General features: G+C 39.4%; 1 protein-coding gene across 3 annotated transcripts in view; it reads left to right on the top strand.

Moving 5' to 3' along the window:
- PPP2R3C (protein phosphatase 2 regulatory subunit B''gamma) overlaps positions 1–22699 on the top strand; it is a 32232-nt gene extending 9533 nt beyond the window's left edge. For all 3 annotated transcript variants that reach the window (XM_089522109.1, XM_089522108.1, XM_089522110.1), the window contains exons 3-13: positions 1159–1263; positions 2116–2228; positions 2381–2478; positions 3112–3182; positions 4505–4637; positions 5476–5531; positions 5614–5689; positions 11419–11555; positions 12513–12650; positions 15228–15287; positions 22279–22699. In XM_089522109.1, coding sequence (XP_089378235.1) covers positions 1159–1263; positions 2116–2228; positions 2381–2478; positions 3112–3182; positions 4505–4637; positions 5476–5531; positions 5614–5689; positions 11419–11555; positions 12513–12650; positions 15228–15287; positions 22279–22467 — 1176 coding nt within the window. In that variant the 3' untranslated portion in view covers positions 22468–22699. The remainder of the gene's footprint in view (positions 1–1158; positions 1264–2115; positions 2229–2380; positions 2479–3111; positions 3183–4504; positions 4638–5475; positions 5532–5613; positions 5690–11418; positions 11556–12512; positions 12651–15227; positions 15288–22278) is intronic.
- Positions 22700–23292: the final 593 nt, after the last annotated feature.

Here is a 23292-nt window from a genome sequence, read left to right as displayed (position 1 = left end):
TAGGTGAGTGTTCCTAGTATCTTTTCTGTATCCAGTGAGGGAATTACTGCTGTTGTGGCTGAGCTTCTGTTTCTGTTGTACTTCAGGCTTTTCATTTAATAATTCATAGAAGGGAAGAGAGGGTTCATCACATGAGGATATTTGCTGCTGGCTACTGTTAAATCATTCTTCTCTTCCACTTATCACATGTCATTTTAGTAGTTCAATGTGTTCAAATTGAAAGTGTCTTTGATCTGTTTCCTGCTGACAGTCTCAATATTTCCTTGGGATGAATCTCTGCTCCTCTTTGTTTATAAGGGATTGGAGAGGGTTGTTACATCATGCACCTGCATATTGGATTTTTTATTCAACTGTTATTAGAACTTTCATGCTTTGAAAACCATAGATTACAGCTGAACACTAAAACTGATGTCAATCCTTCACTAGTTTCTTTTGCTGTCTCTATTGTCAGCTAAAAGGATTGGTTTTTTCTTCCAAAGAGAGCTTCCAGTTATAAATACAAGTTTATTCATATTTCCTGTGCAAAGTTAGCACTAACAAATATTTTTCTGCTCTCTGTTTGCTGACTTCAATATTGTATTGTTGTCCCAATGCCTACATATCAAAGCAGTAACATGATAGCCGCACACACCCCCACACCATCGGGAGGCAGCGAGGGACTGTTGCTGCTGCTGCCCTGCCTTCGCTGCAGCTGTGGCGTTCCCCCAGGGAGGAGGCCGGTGGGAGCGGCCTCCATAAAGCCGGCCCGCCAGCGCCCAGGGAGATGCCGCACACACACCCCCACACCATCGGGAGGCAGTGAGGGACTGTTGCTGTTGGGCGAGGGATTGTCGTTGCTGGATGCGTGTTCGCGTAGTGTTCGGGGAGACTGATTTTGTGCACTGTATTATGGTATTCTAAGCTGCTTTTATTGTGTTATTTGACTGTATGTAGGATTTTTGAATTGTATTTTTTTGTAATAATATGGAGGTTTGTTTGGGTACTTTTGTATTATGTAATTGTTGTACACCACCATGATCGTAGGAATGGCGGTATATAAATGAAATAAATAATAAATAATAATAATAGCAGTAATATTCTGCATTTTGAGAATCCTTTGGTCAGTATCACCCTATCATCCTACAACTGACAACTTTATTTGCTTGCTTGTTTATTTAGCTGCCAGCCGAAGATGAAATTTTATTACAGAAATTGAGAGAAGAATCTAGAGCAGTCTTTTTACAAAGAAAAAGTAGAGAGCTGTTAGACAATGAAGAATTGCAGGTAAGAAATGGGTGAAAATGTTTTTCTTAGTCTCATGTAATTTCAGATTAATCTCTTTGATATTTCATTATCATAAAAGTCTTAATTGTAGTGCCCACCCCAGACACCACAGGTGCATTCAAGATGTTCTGACTGCATTTAGAAGGATTATAAGAACTGTTGTCCAGCCCCCCTCCCAATTGCCCATGAGCTCACACAGAAGTCAAGGATACTCTAAGAAAAGAAAAAAACAGAGGAAGAAGGAGCAAAGGAAGGGAATGAGCTTTCTATCACACTCAGGCAAACTTATTTTTGTTGTGGCAGGGGTGCCTGACTGTGTTTGTGTGGTGCAATATTTTAACACTTTTGTTTAATTGTTATTTTTATTGGAGGCATATTTGAGGCTCAGATCCAACTTTTGCCTTATACTGTTTATTGGGCAACTTAGGCGCTTTACAGACCGCCCAAAAAGGGCGGTCTGCCGGCGCCATCATTTGCTGCATGGAGGAGCCCCAGCAGCCAAACCGTGCGACTCCTCCACGCAACAAAAAGAAGCTGCAAAATGCAGCTTCTTCTTGCGATGCCCTTATGACGCCACAAGGTGCCAATGGCGCACTTGCAATGTCATAATGGTGCCGAGACGTGTGGACGCTAAGCGTCCGCTACGTCAAAATGGCAGCGCCCATGTGGAATGCACTAGATTTAGGACCCATTTTGTAAGCGCTTGGCGCGTATTAGGTTTGGGGTGTCCGGAAAGGATGCCCCTTTCTAACCCTAGTACGTGCCGTGCATGTACTTTCCGCCCATGCGGAAAGGGCCCTACTTGCCTTTTGTGATTGACCAGGCTCCAATGGTGATTGCTTGCCTTTTCAGAATTTGTGGTTTCTTCTGGACAAACATCAGACATTACCTATGATGGCTGATGAAGCAATGATCAACTATGACAGCTTCCTGAAAGTTGGTGAGAAAGCTGGAACCAAATGCAAGTAAGGCCCCTTCATATTAAGAGTCAGGCTCTCCCACAATACCTACCCAGCCCTCATTTCCACAAAATAATTTAATTGTGAAACTCACTCTTATCTGTTGCAGAATTTACATTTGTTCTGCTGAGCTTCAATGTTGTGTTTATGTTTCACAGGCAGTTCTTCACAGCTAAAGTCTTTGCCAAGTTACTTCACAATGATCCCTATGGAAGGATATCTATAATGCAGTTTTTCAATTATGTGATGAGAAAAGGTGGGTTTGTATTTACAACATATTGTGCAATAAAATGTGTATAACATGTTGATAGCAGTCCTAAAGGAAGAGAGCTTTACAAACCTCGGTAGGTTTGTAACATTGAAACTAGTGAGAATGGACATCTTTTCAAGGAAGAGTAGCAGACTAAAGCTGCATCCACACTGCAGAAATAATCCGATTTGACACCACTTTAATTACCATGGCTCAATGCTATGGAATTCTGGGAATGAGCTAGCCTAAAAAGTTCACAACAAACTACAATTCCCAGAATTCTATACCATTGCACTGTGGCAGTGGTGTACAACTGGATTATTTCTGCAGTGCAGATGGGTCCTAAATCTAGTGCAACCACACTTGAGACAGAAAGCAGTTACCGTAAGTAACTTAAATGGGAGTTTTATTTCTTAACATCAAGATTGTGGGGTTACAACTCGAACAAGAAGATCTTAACTTCTCTAAACTTCATTTTATAGTAAACTTAAAAGGCTGGGGCTTTTGGAAAGATTATTTAAATTTTATTTTTAACTTTCTTTTTCTGTCTTGAATGTATTTTTAGGACTTATTTTGTCTTGCCAAGAGCTTTATATGCCTACAAAAAAGTTCCATCTTATTATTTTTCTTCTATTTCAGTTTGGCTATACCAGACAAGAATAGGCCTCAGTTTATATGATGTGGCTGGGCAAGGTTACCTCAGGGAATCAGTAAGTGACAAACATTAAATGTGTAATTTATGTAACTGGTATAATGGAATTTTTTTTTTTTTGGTGTTTTGAATTATCTCTGTGTGAGAGAGGGCCAGTGTATATGAATTTTTGGTATTCAGGTATTGACATAGAGTTATATAATCTGGAAGTGTAGTGCAATGATACAGTGTAATATAGGCCCCATACAGACAGGCCAAAATAAAGCTGCTTTGGGTCACTTTGGAGGTATGCTGTTTCAACAATACATGTGTACTAAGAGTCCAGAAGCTGCGCCAAAGCTATGCTCTAGTCCTTAGGACTGGATTGTGGCTATGGCACAGCTTCCAGACTCTTAGTACGCATGCATCATTGAAACAGCATACTTCCAATGTGACCCGAAGCAGCTTTATTTTGGCTTGTCTGTATGGGGCCATAGTTACTGGAGAAAGTGTAATATAAAGGACTCCACTTAGACTCTTCATATACTTCAATCCAAATAATGTGCATTTATTGTATAATATTTTCTTATAGTAAGTAGCAGTGTTATGTTTTGGGAATTCCAGTTCAAAAGTTATCTTAGGTCTGTTACAGAGTTGGATCCCTAGTACGTCCTGGGGATGTACAAAATGGCGGCGCCCATTCTACATGGGTGTCGTGATGGGGACGTCACCTCCGCGCCGCCTGGGGCGCCCTTTCCACGTAGCCGGAAGGAGCTCCATTTTGGAGCTCCTTCCAGGTTTGCGTCGCTGGCACAGCCTTTAGATGGCTGTGCCAGCGACGCAAAGCAGAAAGGGGCCAAGTGGCCCCTTTCTGTGTGTCCCCGCCACTGTCGAGTGTCCTTGGGGCATGAAGCCCCAGGGGCACCCCTTTCCAGGTCACGGGGAAGCGGCCTGGAAAGTGGCGGATCGGACCTCAGAGGTTGCCGCTGTGGCAGCTGAGGCCAATCCAGCCGGGAAAGGGCCGGATACAGGCCGCCCCAAAAGGGCGGTCTGTAACGCGCCTTAGCATCTTTAAACTGATTGACAAAGCTGCTCATATGTATCATGTATTCTCTAAATTCTGTTGTGGTTGTAAAGTCTCTTGGTATCAAGAGCATCAAGAGCTCAAGTATCAGGGAGGAGACAGAAATGTGTACTGTGGAGGGCAGCTAGGAAGCAGCTCATTTGGAGTGTTCACTATTATTATTCTTGTATTAGCACAGCTTGCATAGGAGAGCAGTTGGTGCCAAAAATACACCATCTTGCCCCCTGTGAAGTACAAAACCAGTGTAAAAACTTCCATTCCAGTCATGACGACTCCTATTCTTTAATCATATATTTTTTATATTTTTTATTGTCCAGGATTTAGAAAATTATATTCTGGAACTCATCCCCACATTGCCACAGTTGGATGGTTTAGAAAAATCATTTTACTCATTCTATGTCTGCACTGCAGTAAGGAAATTCTTCTTTTTTCTAGATCCTCTTAGAACAGGTAGGTTCACATTCTATGATTCTATAATTTCTTTCTTGTTTTTCTAAGTAAATATCAATTTTGCAGTCTAAGCTTTTCCCTGTGCTTCCATAGAAAATACTGGAGATGTTCCAAAGTTGGGTAGACATTGAGCCCTAAAGCTAGTTGCTTTTTTGGCCTAAAATAGATCCATTGATTCATACCAGCTGTTTGCATGAAGGGAGGGCTTTGCCGTGAAAAGTGGCATGCATAAATTAAGCTATACCTGAAGGATCCAGCAATAAAAACAACAGAAAATTACAGTTGAACTTTCATATCCATGAGAAATCTGTTCTGGAACCGGTGGATACGGGGGGAAACGTAGGAATTCAAGACCCATTGCCCCTAATGATAGTGCTACATGCATGCAGCTACTAGTGCAGCAGCATGTACACACCACTTTTGGGGACAATGGCATTTGCCTTCACGGATGCCTAAATCTGTGGATAGCAAGCCCGCAGATAGCAAGGCCCCACTGTGTACATGAATATGGCTTGAAAACGTTTTTTGGTTATTAGTTTGTGTCTATGGTAAACCTTCTTAGTGGAATTACCTTCTTGCTTCTAAACTGTATGAAATGCTGTTATTCGGGGGCTGTATTATTGATATACTACAGTAGATTAAAATAGCTTTTATTTTGTTCTGTCCAATTTTTCATGCTGAAAGATTTTTAGTCCTTAAATTTATTTTCTGTCAAGGCCCATTTAAAATAAGATAGCATAACATAAATAGAGTGCAACTATCCTTGAAGACTCAGAATATCCCACCAATTAATTATTACCTTGAAATTTTTAAATTTATTTTTAAATTTGTCTTCCAGGGAAGATAAAAATACAAGATATTTTAGCTTGCAGTTTCCTTGATGATTTATTAGAGGTAGGCATTTTCATGTATACTTCAGTTTTTGTGTATTTTTCCTACTGTTGATTGCTAACTCTTTATTTCCATAATCATTCAGTTACGGGATGAAGAACTTTCAAAAGAAAGTCAAGAAACCAACTGGTTTTCTGCTCCTTCTGCACTGAGGGTTTATGGTATGTCCCCATCAGTATAATACCTTTTATTATATCACTTTATCTTCAAAATGTAACATTGTTTGCAGATTTTTGTTTTATTCACTTTTATGTGACTAGCATTATATAGACCCATTTGCCTCATTAATTCAAAATTACCAGAAGTCACAATACTGTTTAATAAGAGGTACAGTCAGTGCTTATCCCATGATGGTACATCATAAGGATATCATGGCCCGTTACAAACGGGCCTTTTAGTACAGAGTCAGTCCGTACTAGGGTTAGGAAGGTGCGGTGCTTCCGCACCCCCCAACCCCAATACGGACTGAGTCGGTACAAAATGGCGGCGCCCCATCTACATGGGGGCCACCATGATGACGTCACGACCGCAGCGCCTCTATACGGGGCGGGGCGGACGGGACGTCATCACTCCACGCCAGGGCGCTTAGTGCGCCCTTTGCACGGAGCAGGAAGGAGCTCCATTTTGGAGCTCCTTCCTAGTTTGCGCTGCTGGGTGCAGCCTTCACACGGCTGCGCCCAGCAACGCAAAAGAGAAAGGGGCCAAACGGCCCCTTTCTCTTCCTCCCTGCCGCCGCGGGGTGTCCTTGGGGCTTGAAGCCCCAAGGACACCCCTTTCCAGGGTGCGGGGAAGCGGCCTTTTGCTGCTTCCCCACAGCCTGGAAAGCGGCGGATCGGGGCCTCAGCGGCTGCCGTTCTAGCCACTGAGGCCCCGATACCCCGGGGAAAGGGGCGGGTACAGGCTGCCTCAAAGGGGCGGTCTGTAACGCGCCCATAAGTCCATTGTAAGATCATGTAAAAGAGATATAAATATCATTTCTCCAGTGAGTGCATGGTGTAGCATGAACATGTGTTGATTATGTAAATGTCAACTAATCCTCTGTTAGTTGTTACTGTAAACAAGTAATTAATAAATATATATTGCTGACTCACCTAAAATTGGAATTGGGAACATAAAGCTTGTGGGTTTTATCTAGTTCTTCAAGAATGCATTGTTTTGTACTAATGTATCATGATTTGTTCATGAATTGGAAAAGTATCTGTTAGCGCAACTGACATGCCTTGTGTGTCTTGCCTCAACACTTGCTCACTAGGATAAATGTAAGTTGCTTAAATAATCTTGCCAAAATCTAGTATCACCTCCTTTTCATTAAAATTCTACTTTCCTCTTTTTCAGCATATACTTTTGTACTTTTTCAGTCAGTGTTAAGTTTCACTTTTAGCTCAGTTCAGAGATAAGAGTTCACATTTTGAATTCCTCCAGTTTCTAAAGGCTGCATGTTTCCTTCCACCTCAGTTTTGATTCTGCTTCTGCTGCGGTAACCTCATCTATAATATTACTGATTTTACTGCAGTTGTTCTGGTTTCATTGTATTATAATGTTTCACTAAAGCAATAGTACTTAACTTTTGGAGAATCAAAGTTCCATTTAAGAATCTGATGAAAGTTCTATAGCAATAGCAAGTACATTTCTATGCTGCTTATCAGTGCACTTAAGCACTTGCTAAGCAGTTTACAGTATGTAAGCTAATTGCCCCCAACAAGCTGGGTACTCATTTTAGCGACTTATGGAAGGATGCAAAGCTGAGTCGAACCTGAACCCCTGGCTGGTATTGAATCACAACCTTGTGGTTTGTGAGTGAGTGGCTGCAGTACTGGCATTTAACCACTGCATCACCAGGGCTCTATAACTTCTATAGGGCTTTATAACTTCTAGGCTTTCCCCCAGAAGAGTACACATAAATATATTAGTTTGTATAAATGACATGAGACAGAGCATAATGCAAGCCTATATGTGGATGAAATGATTTTATCTTTGCGGAACCCAGACTGTGCTCTTACAATTTAAAAGGGATACTTGATTATTCTGAGCTTTTCATAGAGATTAAAATAAATTTAAGTCCAGACTTGCAACTCATGTAATAATTTTTTAAATAATATGAACAATAGTCTTATGAAGAGGCTGCTTACAATAGTATGAACAATAGGTATGAATAATAATTTTATGAAGAGGCTGCTTTGGTTGAGATGGCAAAAGATGGTTTTGTTAATTTGCTCAATCTTAGCGCTGAAGCAGATGGCCCTGAAGCTGCCCCTTCCGAAGGTAGATCGGGGCTGCGACGAACACACACTGCAGTCCCAATCCGCCTTGCAGCCAGCTGAATAAAGAGCTGCTTTTTGGGCCGGTAAAAAGGTAGCTTTTCCCACCCCTCCACAACCCATGGGCAGCTTTAAGCCACTCCGGTGGCGTGGAAACCCTGTGCTGGTACAGTGCTCAGAAGCTGGCCCATGTCTGAGCACCGGCATGACTTCCAGGCATCTTGAAAAACAGTTCCCCTACCTTGGATCAGTCATTGATCAGAACGGAGATAGCAATCAAGAAATCAGAAGTAGACTAGAAATGGGAAGAGCAACTAAACTGAGACTGTCATACTTCAGACACATCATGCGAAGGAATGACTCTTTAGAAAAGGCAATAATGCTAGAACAGATGGAGGGCAGTAGAAATAGAGGAAGACCATATCTACCTTCGGAAGGGGCAGCTTCAGCGCCATCTGCTTCAGCGCTAAGATTGAGCAAATTAACAAAACCATCTTTTGCCATCTCAACCAAAGCAGCCTCTTCATAAAATTATTGTTCATACCTATTGTTCAGACAGATAGACTCAATCAAGGAGGCCACAGCTGTGAGCCTGCAGGAACTGAGCAGAGCAGTTGTGAATGGGGGATCTTTGAGGTGTTGCACTCATGAAGTTGCCATGAATCAAAGTCATTTCGAAGGTAGTTAACAACAATAACAAACTAAGGTTTGTTCTCACTTGTTTGTAAAGAACATATGGAAGTGAATTTAAAAAAGTGGTTCAGAAATTTTATGGAAAACTAAACACAGAAATCTCTGATCAGGCCTAGGGGAAACATTGGATGTCAAAGGCACTTACATCTTCATCCATGACAGTTAAAGAAAATGTCTGTACAGAGATGACATTTCTATTTTTAAAAATTATGCTACTATAACATAGATCATCTCCATTCATACTGGAGGAGTTGTAATTAAATGAAAAGATTAGTGCATACATGGTATGAATGCCCAAAGGCACTCAGTATTAGAAACATATTTGGAATGCAGTAATGATAATCAGTAATCAGTCAGTACAACTGCATGTTGAACTCTTGTGTCTTTCAATTTCCTCAATGAAAATGAGCATCTCCCACATACAATCCGTTTGGCCCTCCACATTTGGGGACTTAACATTCGTGGCTTTGACTATTTGTGGGTTTGAAGCTTAACTAGCTTGACCTTTCCCTCTTCCTCTCAATTTTGAATCCTCTTACCTTAGCCAGCCAAGAGATGGTTGGGCTGGAAAGGGATTTAAAACCTGGCTAGCCCTTTTGGAAGGATAGGAGGTTGAGAGGAGGTGAATTGGGAAGAACAGGAGTGGGGTACAATATCAATAAGGTGGTATGGGGTTTAGAACCTGGCTCGCTCTTTTAGAAGACTGGGAGGTTAAGGGGAGATTATTGGGGGAAATATGAGTTGAATGGGGAGATTGATGGGCTGGAAAGGGGCTTAAAATCTGGCTGGCATGTTTGGAAAGATGGGAGGTTGACAGGAGATGGATTGGGAAGAACAGGAATAGGCTGAGGAGATTGGTGTGCTGGAAAGGATTTGAAATCTGACTAAGGCATTGTGATTTCAGTAAAGCCTTCAACAAGGTCCCCCATGATATTCTTGCAGACAAGCTAGTAAAATATGGGCTAGAGAATGCAACTGTTAGATGGATTTGTAATTGGTTGACCAGCTGAACCCAAAATGGGCTCAGCAATGGCTTCTCTTTATCTTGGAGAAGAGTGACTAGTGGGGTGCCACAGGGTTCTGTCCTGGGCCCAGTGCTATTTAACATCTTTATCAATGACTGGGATGAAAGAATGGAGGGCATGCTTATCAAATTTGTAGATGACACGAAATGGAGTAGCTAATACCCCAGAGGAGAGTAACAAAATTCAAAATGACTTTAATAGATTAGAAAGCTGGACCAAAGCTAACAAAATGAATTCCAACAGGGAGAAATGTAAGGTACTGCACTTAGGCAGGAAAAAAATGAAATGTATAGATATAGGATGGGGAAAACTAGGTTTAACAGGATGGCATATGAAAGGGAAAGGGAACATGAGTCAACACTATGATGCAGGAGATAAAAAGGTCAATGTGTTTCTAAGTTGCATCAATAGAAGTAGAGTGTCTAGATTGAGGGAAGTAACAGTGTCACTCTATTCTGCTTTGGCCAGGCCTCACCTGGATACTGTGTCCAGTTCTGGGCACCACAATTCAAAAAGGATGTTGACAAGCTGGAGCATGTCCAGAGGAGGGTGACCAAAATGGTGAAGCGTTAGGAAACCATGCCTTATAAGGGGAGACTTAGGGAGCTGGTGGAATACAAATAGATAGAATAATAGCATCATGCAACAGGGAGTTCGAAGTAGGGATTTCTGTCACAGAAATAATTTCCATTTGCACTGAATCGTAAACAAGTGGAAACTGCAAAAATACTGTTGCAATATAGAATGCTATTCAGGTTCCAAGAAGAAAGTTTCCAAAGCCTGCTGATAACTTACATTTTGATGCTTTTTGGCTCTGAAAATATTGACACTCAGAGAGTTGACTTCACAATTTGTATTTATTGGGGTAGGCAATGTACAGCCTTGGGAACACATGCATTCAACCCTCAAAGATTTTTTTAATGAACCTCATTCCCTCCAGACTCGTCACATTTTTGTTTGTTTGTTTGTTTGTTGGCCAAAAAAGAATAGATTGCCTCTCTAGAAAGCATCAAGGAGTAGCAATTCACCTCCCCCCTGCACTATTTAACATACAAAACATCCCAGTTTTCTGAAACTAGAAGTAAGCTTCTGGCTGTCTGTATGTGCATTTGTTTGTTGGCATTTGTAGCAATCTGTATGGACCCCAGAGAGACTGTAGGCAGAAAATTGGCTCATTGTGCAGTTTCCAGTGCCTAGTTATAATAGGCCCCAATCTTTACACAGATAAAACATCATCCTTCCCACACCAGAAGGCCATATCAACAGGCTTGAGGGCACAGTTTCATTTTCAGAAATACAAGCAAAATCCAACAGTGAGGAAAAAATCCAAAACAGCTTCACAGTAACTAGGCATGTTCAGTGGACATACGTTAAATGTTGGTGTTTAAGAAAAAGGGGAAACTGAGAAAAAGGAAAATAGATACTGCTTGCTGGATGAAATCCTGAATAGTAGCATTCCACACTGCAACATTTTGGTGCAGGTACATCGTGTAAATGTGGAGTATTGTCACTGCTGTGCTACATAGCTTTCTTCAGCTGAAGTAACTATCAGTATAAGCTGGTCAAGACAAATGCCAAAATATGTTGTGCAAATCAATTTATCTTAACAGCAACTCTAAGATGTTGTAGTATGACAACAGGCCAGTATTCAACTGGTATTACCTTCAGCAGAACCACCCATATCTCCTCATGTGTCCTTAAAAACAGGCTCCAATGGACTGGGAAACTCTCTGGAATACATTTTCAGTACTGTGGACGGTTGTGGTTGTAATCTAAAACTAAATCTAAGAAATAGAATGTGATAGCTTGAAAATGTTTTGTCTTTAATCCTTTGTTTTAAAATAATATGAAAACTTACTACTACATTTGAACCCTCTTCTTGCTCCTTTTCCCACCCTCCCAACCCTGTTGCAGGTCAGTATTTAAATCTTGACAAAGATCACAATGGTATGCTTAGTAAAGAGGAATTGTCTCGTTATGGAACAGGGACTTTAACCAACATATTTTTGGACCGTGTCTTCCAGGAGTGTCTGACATATGATGGAGAAATGGTACTTCTCTTTTGTTACATGCATAACAGTAATAATGTCTTGCCTTTTATATCAACGTTCTCTGTGTGTTTTGTTGGAACTCTTCACTTTTTAAACATTAAATGAATATTAACTAAATAGAATGAAGGCAATATTCTCATTTGAATGGCAGCTGAAACCCACACATTGTGAAGTCACAACTCACTAAGGAATCATCTGAATAAGAAATCTCATTGTGACAGGGAGGACAGTGGCTTCTTGCTGCCAAAAGCAAGAACAGCAAGGAACTTATTCATTGAATCTAACAGTATAATGCTGCTAATATAGAATTCACTTTTAATTGTCCACACTCTTCACTTTTCTGATGTTTGTGATCATGGTCATTAAATCTAATCAGCTAGTGGTAAAGGTCTACATCCCTATGTTAATTACAGAACTGGGCTTCTGTTTTGAAATCTGCTGTTTATTTTTGAATAATATTGATCACTTTTCATTTCTGTGTACTGCTTTCCATATAAGACCTGTGTTGTCAGTGAGGGATGCTGGAGTCACTTCAAATAAAACAAAGATGATTTAGGACATTTAGCCATAAAATACATTACAGCATCCAACAAATTAGTTAAGTGGCTAAAGGGATTTTTTGTTATTGTCTTAACACATGAATCCGGCTTTAGCTTATTGGAAGATGGTTGGTAGCTGAAAGAATACGATAGACTATTGTTTAAATGTTACTTCATTAATTTGAATTGTGGACAAGCTCTCCAGTGGCTTTCATAAAATCTATGGGTATGTTGCCTATCCAATAAAAAGTCAAGTATTTTTGCACTCCTTTCCCCCCTCAGCAGCCCTTTCTGTTTCATGCTGTCTTTCAGTGAAAACTAACTGCTCCCCTACAAGGAAATAGCCACCAATTATGTTCTGCTTGCAAAATCAATTTAGAAACAGGACTATAATAAACATGATTGCATCTGCTTTTAGGACTATAAGACGTACCTGGACTTTGTACTTGCATTAGAAAACAGAAAGGAGCCTGCAGCTCTGCAGTATATTTTCAAACTGCTTGATATAGAGAACAAAGGATACCTGAATGTCTTTTCCCTTAATTATTTCTTTAGGGTAAGTCCCTTTTTGTAAAGGTAGGTCATTTTTTGTACATGTGTTGTTACAGCCATTGTGCCTCTACTTAGAGATCAGCAGGCAATTGCTTTAAACTACCAGTGCTCACTGTAAGGTTTTTGACAACTTTCAAGAAAGATATAAATGTTTAAAACTTCACATTAAAAAGAGGGGAATTAAAATGTGTTTTCAGAGCACATCTTACATAAGGGAAAAAAAACTGCCGTGATTTTAATGAAATATCAAGTTCTGCCAAAATGAAATTTTCCATAAAACTCAGATTTCTTTTTTTAAAGATAATAGTTGCTAATGACTAACATTATAGCATGTTAATGACTTCTGTTCTTTATCTATATTAGAAAAAATGTGGTTGCCTTCTAATTGAGACACCTTTTCCACAGTAATGTATACATTTTACTGTGTACTTTCTTTTTCTCTCTCACTGGAAGTCATTCTGATGATCTTGTAAAAAATATTTTTTTAATAATTTTATAACTAAGCATGATTGCTATTGTCAATAAATAAGTACTTCACAGTAATACTGGACACTGTGAATCAACACACTCAAAGAGATCTGTGAGTCCAAATAATTAAGGCTTAGTATATTATTTAATACATCACTAGGCAAGCCGTCTCACCAGTACAGGATGAGTACCCCTTATCCAAAATGCTTGAGACCTGAAGTGTATTGGATTTTGGAATTTTTCACATTTTAGAATACTTGCATATACCATAATATATCTTGGAGATGGGACCCAAGCCATTTCATTTATGTTTGTTTCATAGATACCTTAACTGGAATTCCAGAATTCCAGATAAGGGATACTCAACCTGTAATTGTTTCTAGGCGTGAGCAGAAATGTGTGTTACATTTACGTTACCTTTTCCTTTTTCTAGAAGCTACAATAGATAACAAAACATATAACTCTGTCACTTTCCGATCCATTCCTTTTCTGATATCCTCCTGATAAAACAGTGATTTCACTGTCAGAGTCCCATACAAGTGTCATTTTGTTTGGACTTTAGCAATCAAAACAACTTGAAATTTTGTTTGTAAAACCAATATCTTCTTAATATTGATCACCTTCAGTTTGGTACCTACTTAAAAATATTTGCTTTTAATCATTCAGGAGTATAATAATTCAACCAAGGGTTTCTACGCCAAAAAAAAAGTGGGTGAAAAAATCTGGAACACTTTCAAAGCTTTTATAGTAAATGCACTGCAGGTTGAAAATACATCTAAAGCTGTGTTCTTTTAGCAGCATGAAGCAGATTAATTCCTCTGTAACAAACATCAATTGGCCCTTCATCTTCCAATTATTTCTTCTCCCAGCATACACTTTACAGTTAGTCTCAAAGTTTGAGGTTAAAAGCGTATTTTAACAATGCAGCATGCTGCCTGCCTCATTTCTCTTTTCTTCAGAGCAGGCTGGGAGCTGGAAATTGTTGCGCATAGACAGAACAGATGGTCGGCCCTTTGATAGCATTAGTCACCTGTTTTACAAAGGAGAGAAGTGAATTCAGGCCCTGCATACCATTCACACAAGAAGTCAAATGGGACTGAATGCAGTTCATAGAACTTTATGAATAGCTGATAATAATTCAGTATCCAATATGTGTAGTCAAAATGGGACAGATCTTAATCCAGAACCATAAAGCTGGCAGTTTGAGATAGGCAATAATGGATTATATGCACAGCCTAAACCCTATTCTTGTCTCCTCTTTTATGGTTAATTACATCTGTGAGGAGGAGAGTACACTAGCCCTGCCCCCTTCCGTCACTGCTTTGCAAACATCCATGTTGGAGAAAGTGCAGGCTGCATGTGGACCCCCCCCCCCTCCATGTCCCCTTGGAATTCCCCAGCTTTTTGACAGAAATTTACCCCCCTCCCCTGGGGAATGTGTGGGCAATTTTACCACATTTCTCTCTTTCAGGCTGTTTTAGACCTAGGAGATGTCTTTTTGTCCAAAATGAAGTGGCCCAGGTTACTTCCTTTTGAATAAAAGTGCCTCTCTTGGATCTAAAAGTGCTCTGAGAATGTAAAAAGCATGCCTTAATTGTTCCCATGCCCCTTAGGGGGCATTAGGAGGTTTTCAAAAGTTGATGGAGAATGCAGCCCTTCAAGGTCCCCTAAGGGCCGGTATGGCCTTATAGCCTCAACAGGTTTTCATCTTTGGCTTTCATAAAAAGCAACAAGTCTGAAGCAGAGGATCCCTTGCAACCATGGAGGCTTTCCATTAGAACTCTGCTTTTCCAGGGTTTCAAATCAATCAGGTGGTGCTCTCTATTTCAGTCTAGTCATTTCAGACATTGACAGAAAGGGGCAGGAACAGCATATTCCCCTTCTGGCTTGTTTGTTAAACCCTAAAACCCATGAGGAGACATTTTATATAAGGCAGTGTTCTGTGTTCATGTCAGAGATTATGGTGGCTAGGTAATGGCAACTGTTTGTCACCTACATATCCTTGCATCAGGCAAGTAAATATTGTTTTATAAAGGGCATAATTCACTCACTTCACTTCACTCTTATTTTCTTGTTCATTTATGCTTCACCGTAATCTGTGTGATTGCCATAGGCTATTCAAGAACAAATGAAAATCCATGGACAAGAGCCAGTTTCTTTTCAGGATGTCAAGGTTAGATTTCTTTTTTAAAAAAAAAATCAAAATGTGTTTGCATATCATTTAATGTGTGTGACAGAAATGCATAATTCATAGTTAACATCCAGTTAGATATACCTTAGTTAATGAAATAAATGTGTTCTTGGGTATTGCTTCTCTAACAGAAGTGTTGTTACCAGAGGCAGAAATAATATGGTAAGACTATGGATAGGTTTCTGCACCACAAAAAAGAAGACGAGTTCGACATGTTTCAGCAAACTTTCTACCCAAAATATATGCATTTGTGAAATGAAACATCTAAGTCAGGTAAACCATACATAAGTTAGCAAAACATTTTGAACCTTCTAGAAACCACTGGAAGGCTTCTTCCAGAATACATACAAGGACTGGATTCTCAGGAGGGCTGAAGGAGCAATCAAGAACCACTGAGATATTGTTTCGTGCCAGGTGTTCAAAGTAGGAGAGCCAAATTCCACCATTTCAGGAAATAATGGCATTTCAGCAGAGCATAATATTTCTGTTAAGCAACAACCTCATGATATCTCTGCAATAAAACGCATAGTAGAGGAAAGAAATAATGCAGAAATAGAAGTAAGATTGCAAAATATTTTCACAGATCAAAATTTATGAACTGTAATGAATTTGAATAATGACTAATGAAACTGATGTCTCAGACTAATTTAACTACAGTGAGCTGTTGGTATCTGCTGGGATTTGGCTCTAGGATGCACAAATACAAACACACACACACACACACATGATGGAAACTGTGGATGTTCCAGTCCCATTATATACAGTGACATAGTAAAATGGTGCCCCTTATATAAAATGGCAAAATCAAGGTTTAATTTTTGAAATTTTTAAAAATATATCTTCAAGCTGTGAAGCGTTGAAGCAAGACCAACTGTACAATAAATTTGAATAATGATGACAATTTATATTTAAACAATTTGAAACATTTATTTGGTGATAGAGAAAACCATTCCTCAGGAAATAAGAAATTTTACAAAAATAGCATCACAAGGCAACAGTCTAAAAACCAAAGAATGCACACAGAAAATAAAACATGCTTCTTAAATATACTTTAAGTACTGAAAACAATGTAAATAAAATTGATGAAATGTCAGATTTAGAGTCAGAAGGATAAGACTTAAGCTCTCAGAAGGGAAAGTGAGGAATTCTGATGTACATGATATACACTCTTCAGATAGGAAATCTGAAACAGAACAAAATAAAAGCAGATTATTTGAAGTTGACAGTTTCAGAGATTGCTTGAAAAGTTACTAGTCACTTTGGGTCTGAAAGATCCAGAACAAGTGAATGTAAAGAAAAGAAAAAGAAAGGTAAGATACCAGTAGTGCTGCAGGAAAAAACATCAAAAATTTAGAAATTCCCATGCCAGTTATATTTACAGTTAATTGAATCAGAATGGGAAACAGCTCTTAACACTAAAATATTCTAAAATTACAGTAAAAAGAAAATCTTACACATTTGAGAAAATAGATCAGTTGGCTAGCTCATTAGTCAGTACAAGTAGCCAGCAGAGGATGCTGTTAGAATCATACTTGAGTGACACAGCAAAAAATCAACAGGGAAGGAGCTGGAGTTTTTGCTTTTAACTCAATCTCAACTCTCATTAATGTACTTTAAAATGCTGGTGGAAAGTGATCCGTAGCAAGCACAGCCTTCCAGCACCAGTGCAGGGCAGTCTAATTTTCATGTGTGCCCTAGTGATTAATGATTAAAGTTAATGATTAAAGAATCTATAAAAAGGGAGATTTCTTCATATTTAATGTCCAAAAAATGACATGAATTTTAACGTAATGAATTATTAGTGCCACATGAATTTGAAAAATACAGTTGGTCCTTGCTTTATTTGGGCAGATCCGTTCAGGACTCCCCCCCCCCCCGCGTAAAGCAAAAAGTGCGTATGCTCAAGCTCCATTGGAAAGAATGGGGCTCGTGGTTGGCGGGTACGTGTGCCGTGGGTGCACACACCATTGTTTCTATTGCCGGGCAGCTTCAGTGTAAGCTGAAAGCTGCCTATAATGAGCCCGCGTATGGCGTGGGCTCACTGTATGATTAATCCAGATAATTTATATCCGTTACCTTCCAAGTATAGTAACATTTTGTGAGTTAATGAATCCTCTTCGGTTAATGAAATTGATGTGTCTCAGCATCAAGAGAGTCATACTGATAAATAAATAAGATGAAAAGGAATAAGGAGGATAGATCACATAGAATTGTGGAGCCAAGTGCAGATCTTTCCAGGCTTAATAAGAACAGTGGGTTCTTATTCTAAGAATCACTATCCAGAAACATTGGGAGGCTGACCAAAAGTCAAGAGCCAACTTGGTAAACATTCCCTTCAAGGGAAAATTGTTATTTGGAAAGAGAGCTGTAGAAGAGTTTTAGTAAAAGGACAAGAAACTTTAATGGGTATTTATGAAAATCAGAATGGAGACGGCAGAAGTAATCTTAATTGCCCCACACTGGCCATGCAGACTATTTTATCTTCTCTTAATAAAAAGGTTGGTAGAAAGTCCATGCCAAATGCTGCAGAGAACAGATTTATTAACTCAAGTTCCAATTTTGCACCCCAATCCACAATGGTTAAGTGTAACTGCATGGAGATTGAGCAGCAAATCCTGAGAAAACAGGGGTATTCAAAACCAGTAACAAATACCATTCTACCATCTAGATGTCATTCAGTGCAACTTACATATGAGACCACTTGGAAGGCCTTCCAGAAGCAGTGTGAGCAAAATTTGGTGATAATGGAATATGTATAGACAGATGATGTCCTGTCCTGTCTACAGAGTGGAATAGATAAAAGACTGAAACCTAATCCTTTGAAGAGGCAAGTTGCAGCTTTGTCATCTGTGCTGTTATTTAGTGGAAAGCCTCTGTTAGCTCATCCTCATGCCAAGTGGTTCTTGAGAGACAGAACTTTAAAGCTTAACCAATCATTCACATAGACCTTATGTGGGATTTGAATTTAATACAGAATATTTCCCTTTTGAGCCACTTAATGAAGCATCAGTGAAATCAATTACTTTCAGAGTGGCATTTCTAGTGGCAATTATATCAGCAAGGTGGATGTCAAAAATGACATCACTTTGAGTAAACCCTAACCTATGCAAATTTGGAAGAGAGGGGTTATTTTTAGCCATTGATCCCTCCTTCCTTGCAAAAACAGGGTCACGCTTACACATGAGTCAGACATTAGAACTGCCGACATTTTGTCCAAAGCTAGCCCATCCTTTAGAAAGACAATGGCACTCCTTGGATGTCAGGAGGACTGAGAAGATTTATATTGAACAAACGAGCAGTTCTGAGTACACAGACATTATGTATTTTGTTTCATCGTAGAACCTAAGGGTTTAAGGCTACTAAAACAATTATTTCAAAATGGTCGAAAGGTTGCATTTACTTACTATGACTGTTTGCACATGCCAAGTTCACAACAAGTGTGAGCTCATTCACAAGACTGATGGCATTCAGGGTAACATCTTTGTTAGAAAAGTGTGTAATGCAGCAGGATGGAAAGACCCATCATCATTGATCAGAAATTGTAAAGTGGACAAATTTAGATCTGGACAGGCAATGTAGATTGCTCCTTCAGCCCTCCTGAGACTGGGAGGTTGATACCTGTCATGACTGAACATTCTAGGAGGGCTGAAGGAACAGTCCACTCACACTTCTGGCTATGTTTAAAACAAAACAACTTCATGTCCATTTTTCTATCTACTTATATTTGATCATATGAGAGATTGTCAAACCTGGTAGATTGAAAGGCTAAGTGATAAAACTAAAGGGGAGAGAAAAAGGGACAACAATAAAAAGTTTGGAATTTTGGACTCCTGCCTTGATCAGCTGGTACGAGAGAATAATCCAGTGGTTGTGGTTTCAGCCCTCCTAGAATTATGATTCATGGTACATATCGAACTCTTATTTTCTTTCACCAGCCTCCACTTTTCAGAAAATTTCCATTTTCATAGAATCATAGAGTTGGAAGAGAGCACAGGGGCCATCTAGTCCAACACCCTGCCATGCAGGAACTCTCAATCAAAGCATCTCTGACAAATGGCCATCCAGCCTGTTTAAAGACCTCTAAGGAAGGAGACTCCACTACACTCTGAGGGAGTTTGTTCCACTGTCGAACACTGTCCAGAGGTTCTTCCTAATGTTGAAGTGGAATCTCTTTTCCTGTAATTGTATCCATTGTTCTGGGTCCTGTTCTCTGGAGCAGCAAAAAACAAGCTTGCTCCCTCCTCAGTACGACATCCCTTCAAATATTTAAACAGTGCTGTCATATCACCTCTTATCCATCGCTTCTCCAAGCCAAAATATACCAGCTCCCTAAGTCTCTCCTTATAGGGCATGGTTCCCAGACCTTTCACCATGTTAGTTGCTTTCCTTTGGACACGCTCCAGTTTGTCAACATCCTTTTTGAATTGTGGTGCCCAGAACTGGACACAGTATTTTAGATACAGCCTGACCAGAGCAGAATATAGTTGCACTATTACTTCCCATGATCTAGACACTACTATTGATGCAGCCTAGAATCGCATTGGCCTTTTTAGCTGCCTCATCACACTGTTGACTCATGTTCAACTTGTGGTCTACTTGGACTCCTAGATCCTTTTACACGTAGTATCGTTCAGCCAGGTGTCTCCCATCTATGTGTTTCATTTTTTTTCTGCCTAAGTTCAGTACCTCACATTTCTTTCTGTTGAAATTCATTTTATTAGTTTTGTCCCAGCTTTCTAATCTATTCAGGTCATTTTGAATGTTGATCCTGTCCTCTGGGGTGTTAGCTACTCCTCCTAATTTGGTGTCATCTGCAAATTTGATAAGCATGCCCCCAATTCTTTTATCCAAATCATTGATAAATATGTTAAATAGCACTGGGCCCAGGACAGAGCCCTGTGGGACCCCACTGGTCACTTCTCTCCAGGATGGAAACGAGCCATTATTGAGCAACCTTTGGGTTCGGCCGGTCAACCAATTACAAATCCATATAACTGTTGCCATGTGGGAGCCCACATTTTACAAGCTTGTTTGCAAGAATGTCATGGAGAGCTCTGTCAAAGGCCTTACTGAAATCAAGATATGCTATATCCACAGCATTCCCTTCATCTACCAAGCTGGTAATTTTATCAAAGAAAGAGACCAGATTGGTCTGGCATGACTTGTTTCTCTGAAACCCACGTTGATTTTTTTGTGATTGTGGCATTACCTTCTAAATGTTCACAGACTCTCTGTTTAATTATCTGCTCCAGAACCTTTCCTGGTATTGATGTCAGACTAACTGGACAATAATTGTTGGGATCCTCTTTTTTCCCCTTTTTGAAGATGGGAACGTTTGCCGTCCTCTACTGGGACTTCTCCTGTTCTCTAGGAGTTCTCAAAGATTATTGCCAATGGCTCTGGGATTACATTTGCCAATTCGTTTAATACCCTTGGATGTAGGTCATCTGATCCTGGAAATTTAAATTCATTTAACTTGTTGTTTCTGTACTATCTATTCTGTACTATCTGTGCTGTATTTCCCCTAGTGCATTCTCTGCTCCATTTTCCTCAGTTTGAGCCCCCATTTCCTTTTGTGAGAAGACTGAGGCAAAAAGGTGTTGAATAGTTCTGCCTTTTCTCTGTCCCATTAGGATTTTTCTGTCTTCTCCACACAGTGCCTCTACCGTTTCCTCCTCCTTTTTGCTACAGACATGCCCCCAAATCCCTTTTTATTGTTCTTAACCTCTAGCAAGCCTGAGCTCATTCTTCACTTTAGCTTTTCTGACTTTTCCCCCTAAACATATTAGCAATTCCTCTTTGCTGATTCCCCCTTTTCCATTTCCATAGGGCACAGCATGAATAAAATTTTTTGAGAAAGAACTCTGCTGCACTCCTTTGCCTAAAACTTAATGGTCTGAAGCGAACCCAGTGTTAGCGGCAGAAAAGAAAAAGAAAAAAGACAAGAGTCTTCTCATTGGCTAATTGTATTACACTTCTACTTGAGCAGAAAATGGTCTTAGTTCAAGAAAATGCCAAAATACTTTTGAGCTCTAAATCAATTTAGAAGACTTCATATTGAAGTTTGGACAGGTTTCATTCTCCACAAATTAAGCAAGACTCCTTATGCATACCAGCACAATTAGAGAGAAAAGACAGCTAGTGTCCTAAATTGGATATCTGCCACCAAGGTCATCTTAAGCAGATTCTTGAGTGGGTTTTAACTTTTAAAGTGGACTAAAACAATTTTGAGTGAAGGCTGCTGACCACATGGCTCTAGTAGTCTTCATTGTACTGTATGTCTTTTTGCTGTTTGTGAATATATGACTTGGCACTTTGAGACAGTTTGGACATGAATGAGACTACACTTGATGACTGTATACATATATTGCTTCTCCAACTTGGGGACAATGTTTACCAATGGTTAAAACACCTCAAAATATTGTTCCTTTCCCTTTAAGAAAACATTAAGCAATCTGTTAAGCAAGATTTTTGTTGCATATACACAGAGAGATCTGGTGGAGTGGAAAATATCCAGCCAGTATGACTACTATTAACAGTTAATACAGATATCATCTGCAACAAGTTTAATGAATATATCTGCCTTTGATATGCACATATCCTAACATTACAACCACTGAGTCCACTGTCAGTCTCTCCAAAGTGTGTTAGGCAGCTGATGTCTTGGCTTTTAAGAAAGATTGGGCCTCATTCTTATACTCTAAATGTAAAGTCTAAAGTACGGCTGGAAAGAAATTTACTACAGCAATTCACCTCTGTTTTGAGGTCAAGTGTAAGTACATCCTGTGTGAACGTAGTATTATATTCTGCAATTATGTGCTTGAGCTGAACAATGTATTATTAGGAGGTGAAATTCAGTATTATTCAATTATTTTTTGTAAAATAAATTACCTTCTACTGGTGTACCAACTTTGTATTCCGACACTTGGCCTTAATGCAAAAACCATTGTGTAATATTTGATTTATTTTTTAGGATGAAATCTTTGATATGGTGAAGCCAAAGGATCCTTACAAAATCTCCCTTCAGGACCTAATCAACAGTAGCCAAGGAGACACAGTCACTAGCATTTTAATTGATCTTAATGGCTTTTGGACCTATGAGAACAGAGAGGTTCTTGTAGCCAGTGATAATGACAACGCAACAGATCTTGATGACACATGATTTAAGTGGAATAAACTGTATCCATGGAGATATGCCCAACTGATACAGCAGCAGCATGAAGCTGAACAATATATTCATTACCCAAATTACTGAAACTTCCATGTAGCCCCAAATGGGCAAAATTAATGCTTTGTACAAACTTGTGCAATAGATCTCATCTGAAGCCAAAAAAAGAGAGAGAAGAAAGTAATACTGTTTATTGAAAATATGTCATTAAATGGCTATAAACTCACTGGTAGATTTATGTATATTGAAATTATCCCAGAACCTACAGTAGTAAGATATAATACTATGATACAAGGTGTATCATTCGGACATGGGCTTGAACAGCCTCTGTATTGTCAAATTGCCTCTGCTGGGGACAAGTTTGTAATCTCAAGCATGCACAAGAAACAATTTCGTATCTGATAAAATATTTGTTTCATTACTATCAATATACAATTTAGGGGTTTTTTTTTAATTTAAAAATACAATCTATATAAATACCTGTCAGACTGATCATAGTGAAACATCCTGCCAAATCAGAACTCAGACTGTGACATAAGGTTACTGTAGCAAGCAAATGTTAGTGTAAATCCTTCTCACCCTGGTACACAGAACCACCATCATCCCTAGCCAGCATGGCTGTGCTTGTTAATAATGATAGGAGCTGTAGTCTAACACTGCTCCCACATGCAAGGTAGAAGAAGGCTGGTAGAAATGCTCCAGATCAGCATAATTTAGTATTCTTTCTATGTAATACTGTACATAAAATACCAGGGATATCTCCAGATCAGCATAATTTAGTATTCTTTCTATGTAATACTGTATATAAAATACCAGGGA

Source organism: Sceloporus occidentalis, unplaced genomic scaffold (genome assembly GCF_023333645.1).
Source record: "Sceloporus occidentalis isolate IW3139 unplaced genomic scaffold, rSceOcc1.0.p SCAF_4, whole genome shotgun sequence".
NCBI lineage: Eukaryota > Metazoa > Chordata > Lepidosauria > Squamata > Phrynosomatidae > Sceloporus > Sceloporus occidentalis.
This window is presented reverse-complemented; position numbering and strand designations above follow the sequence as displayed.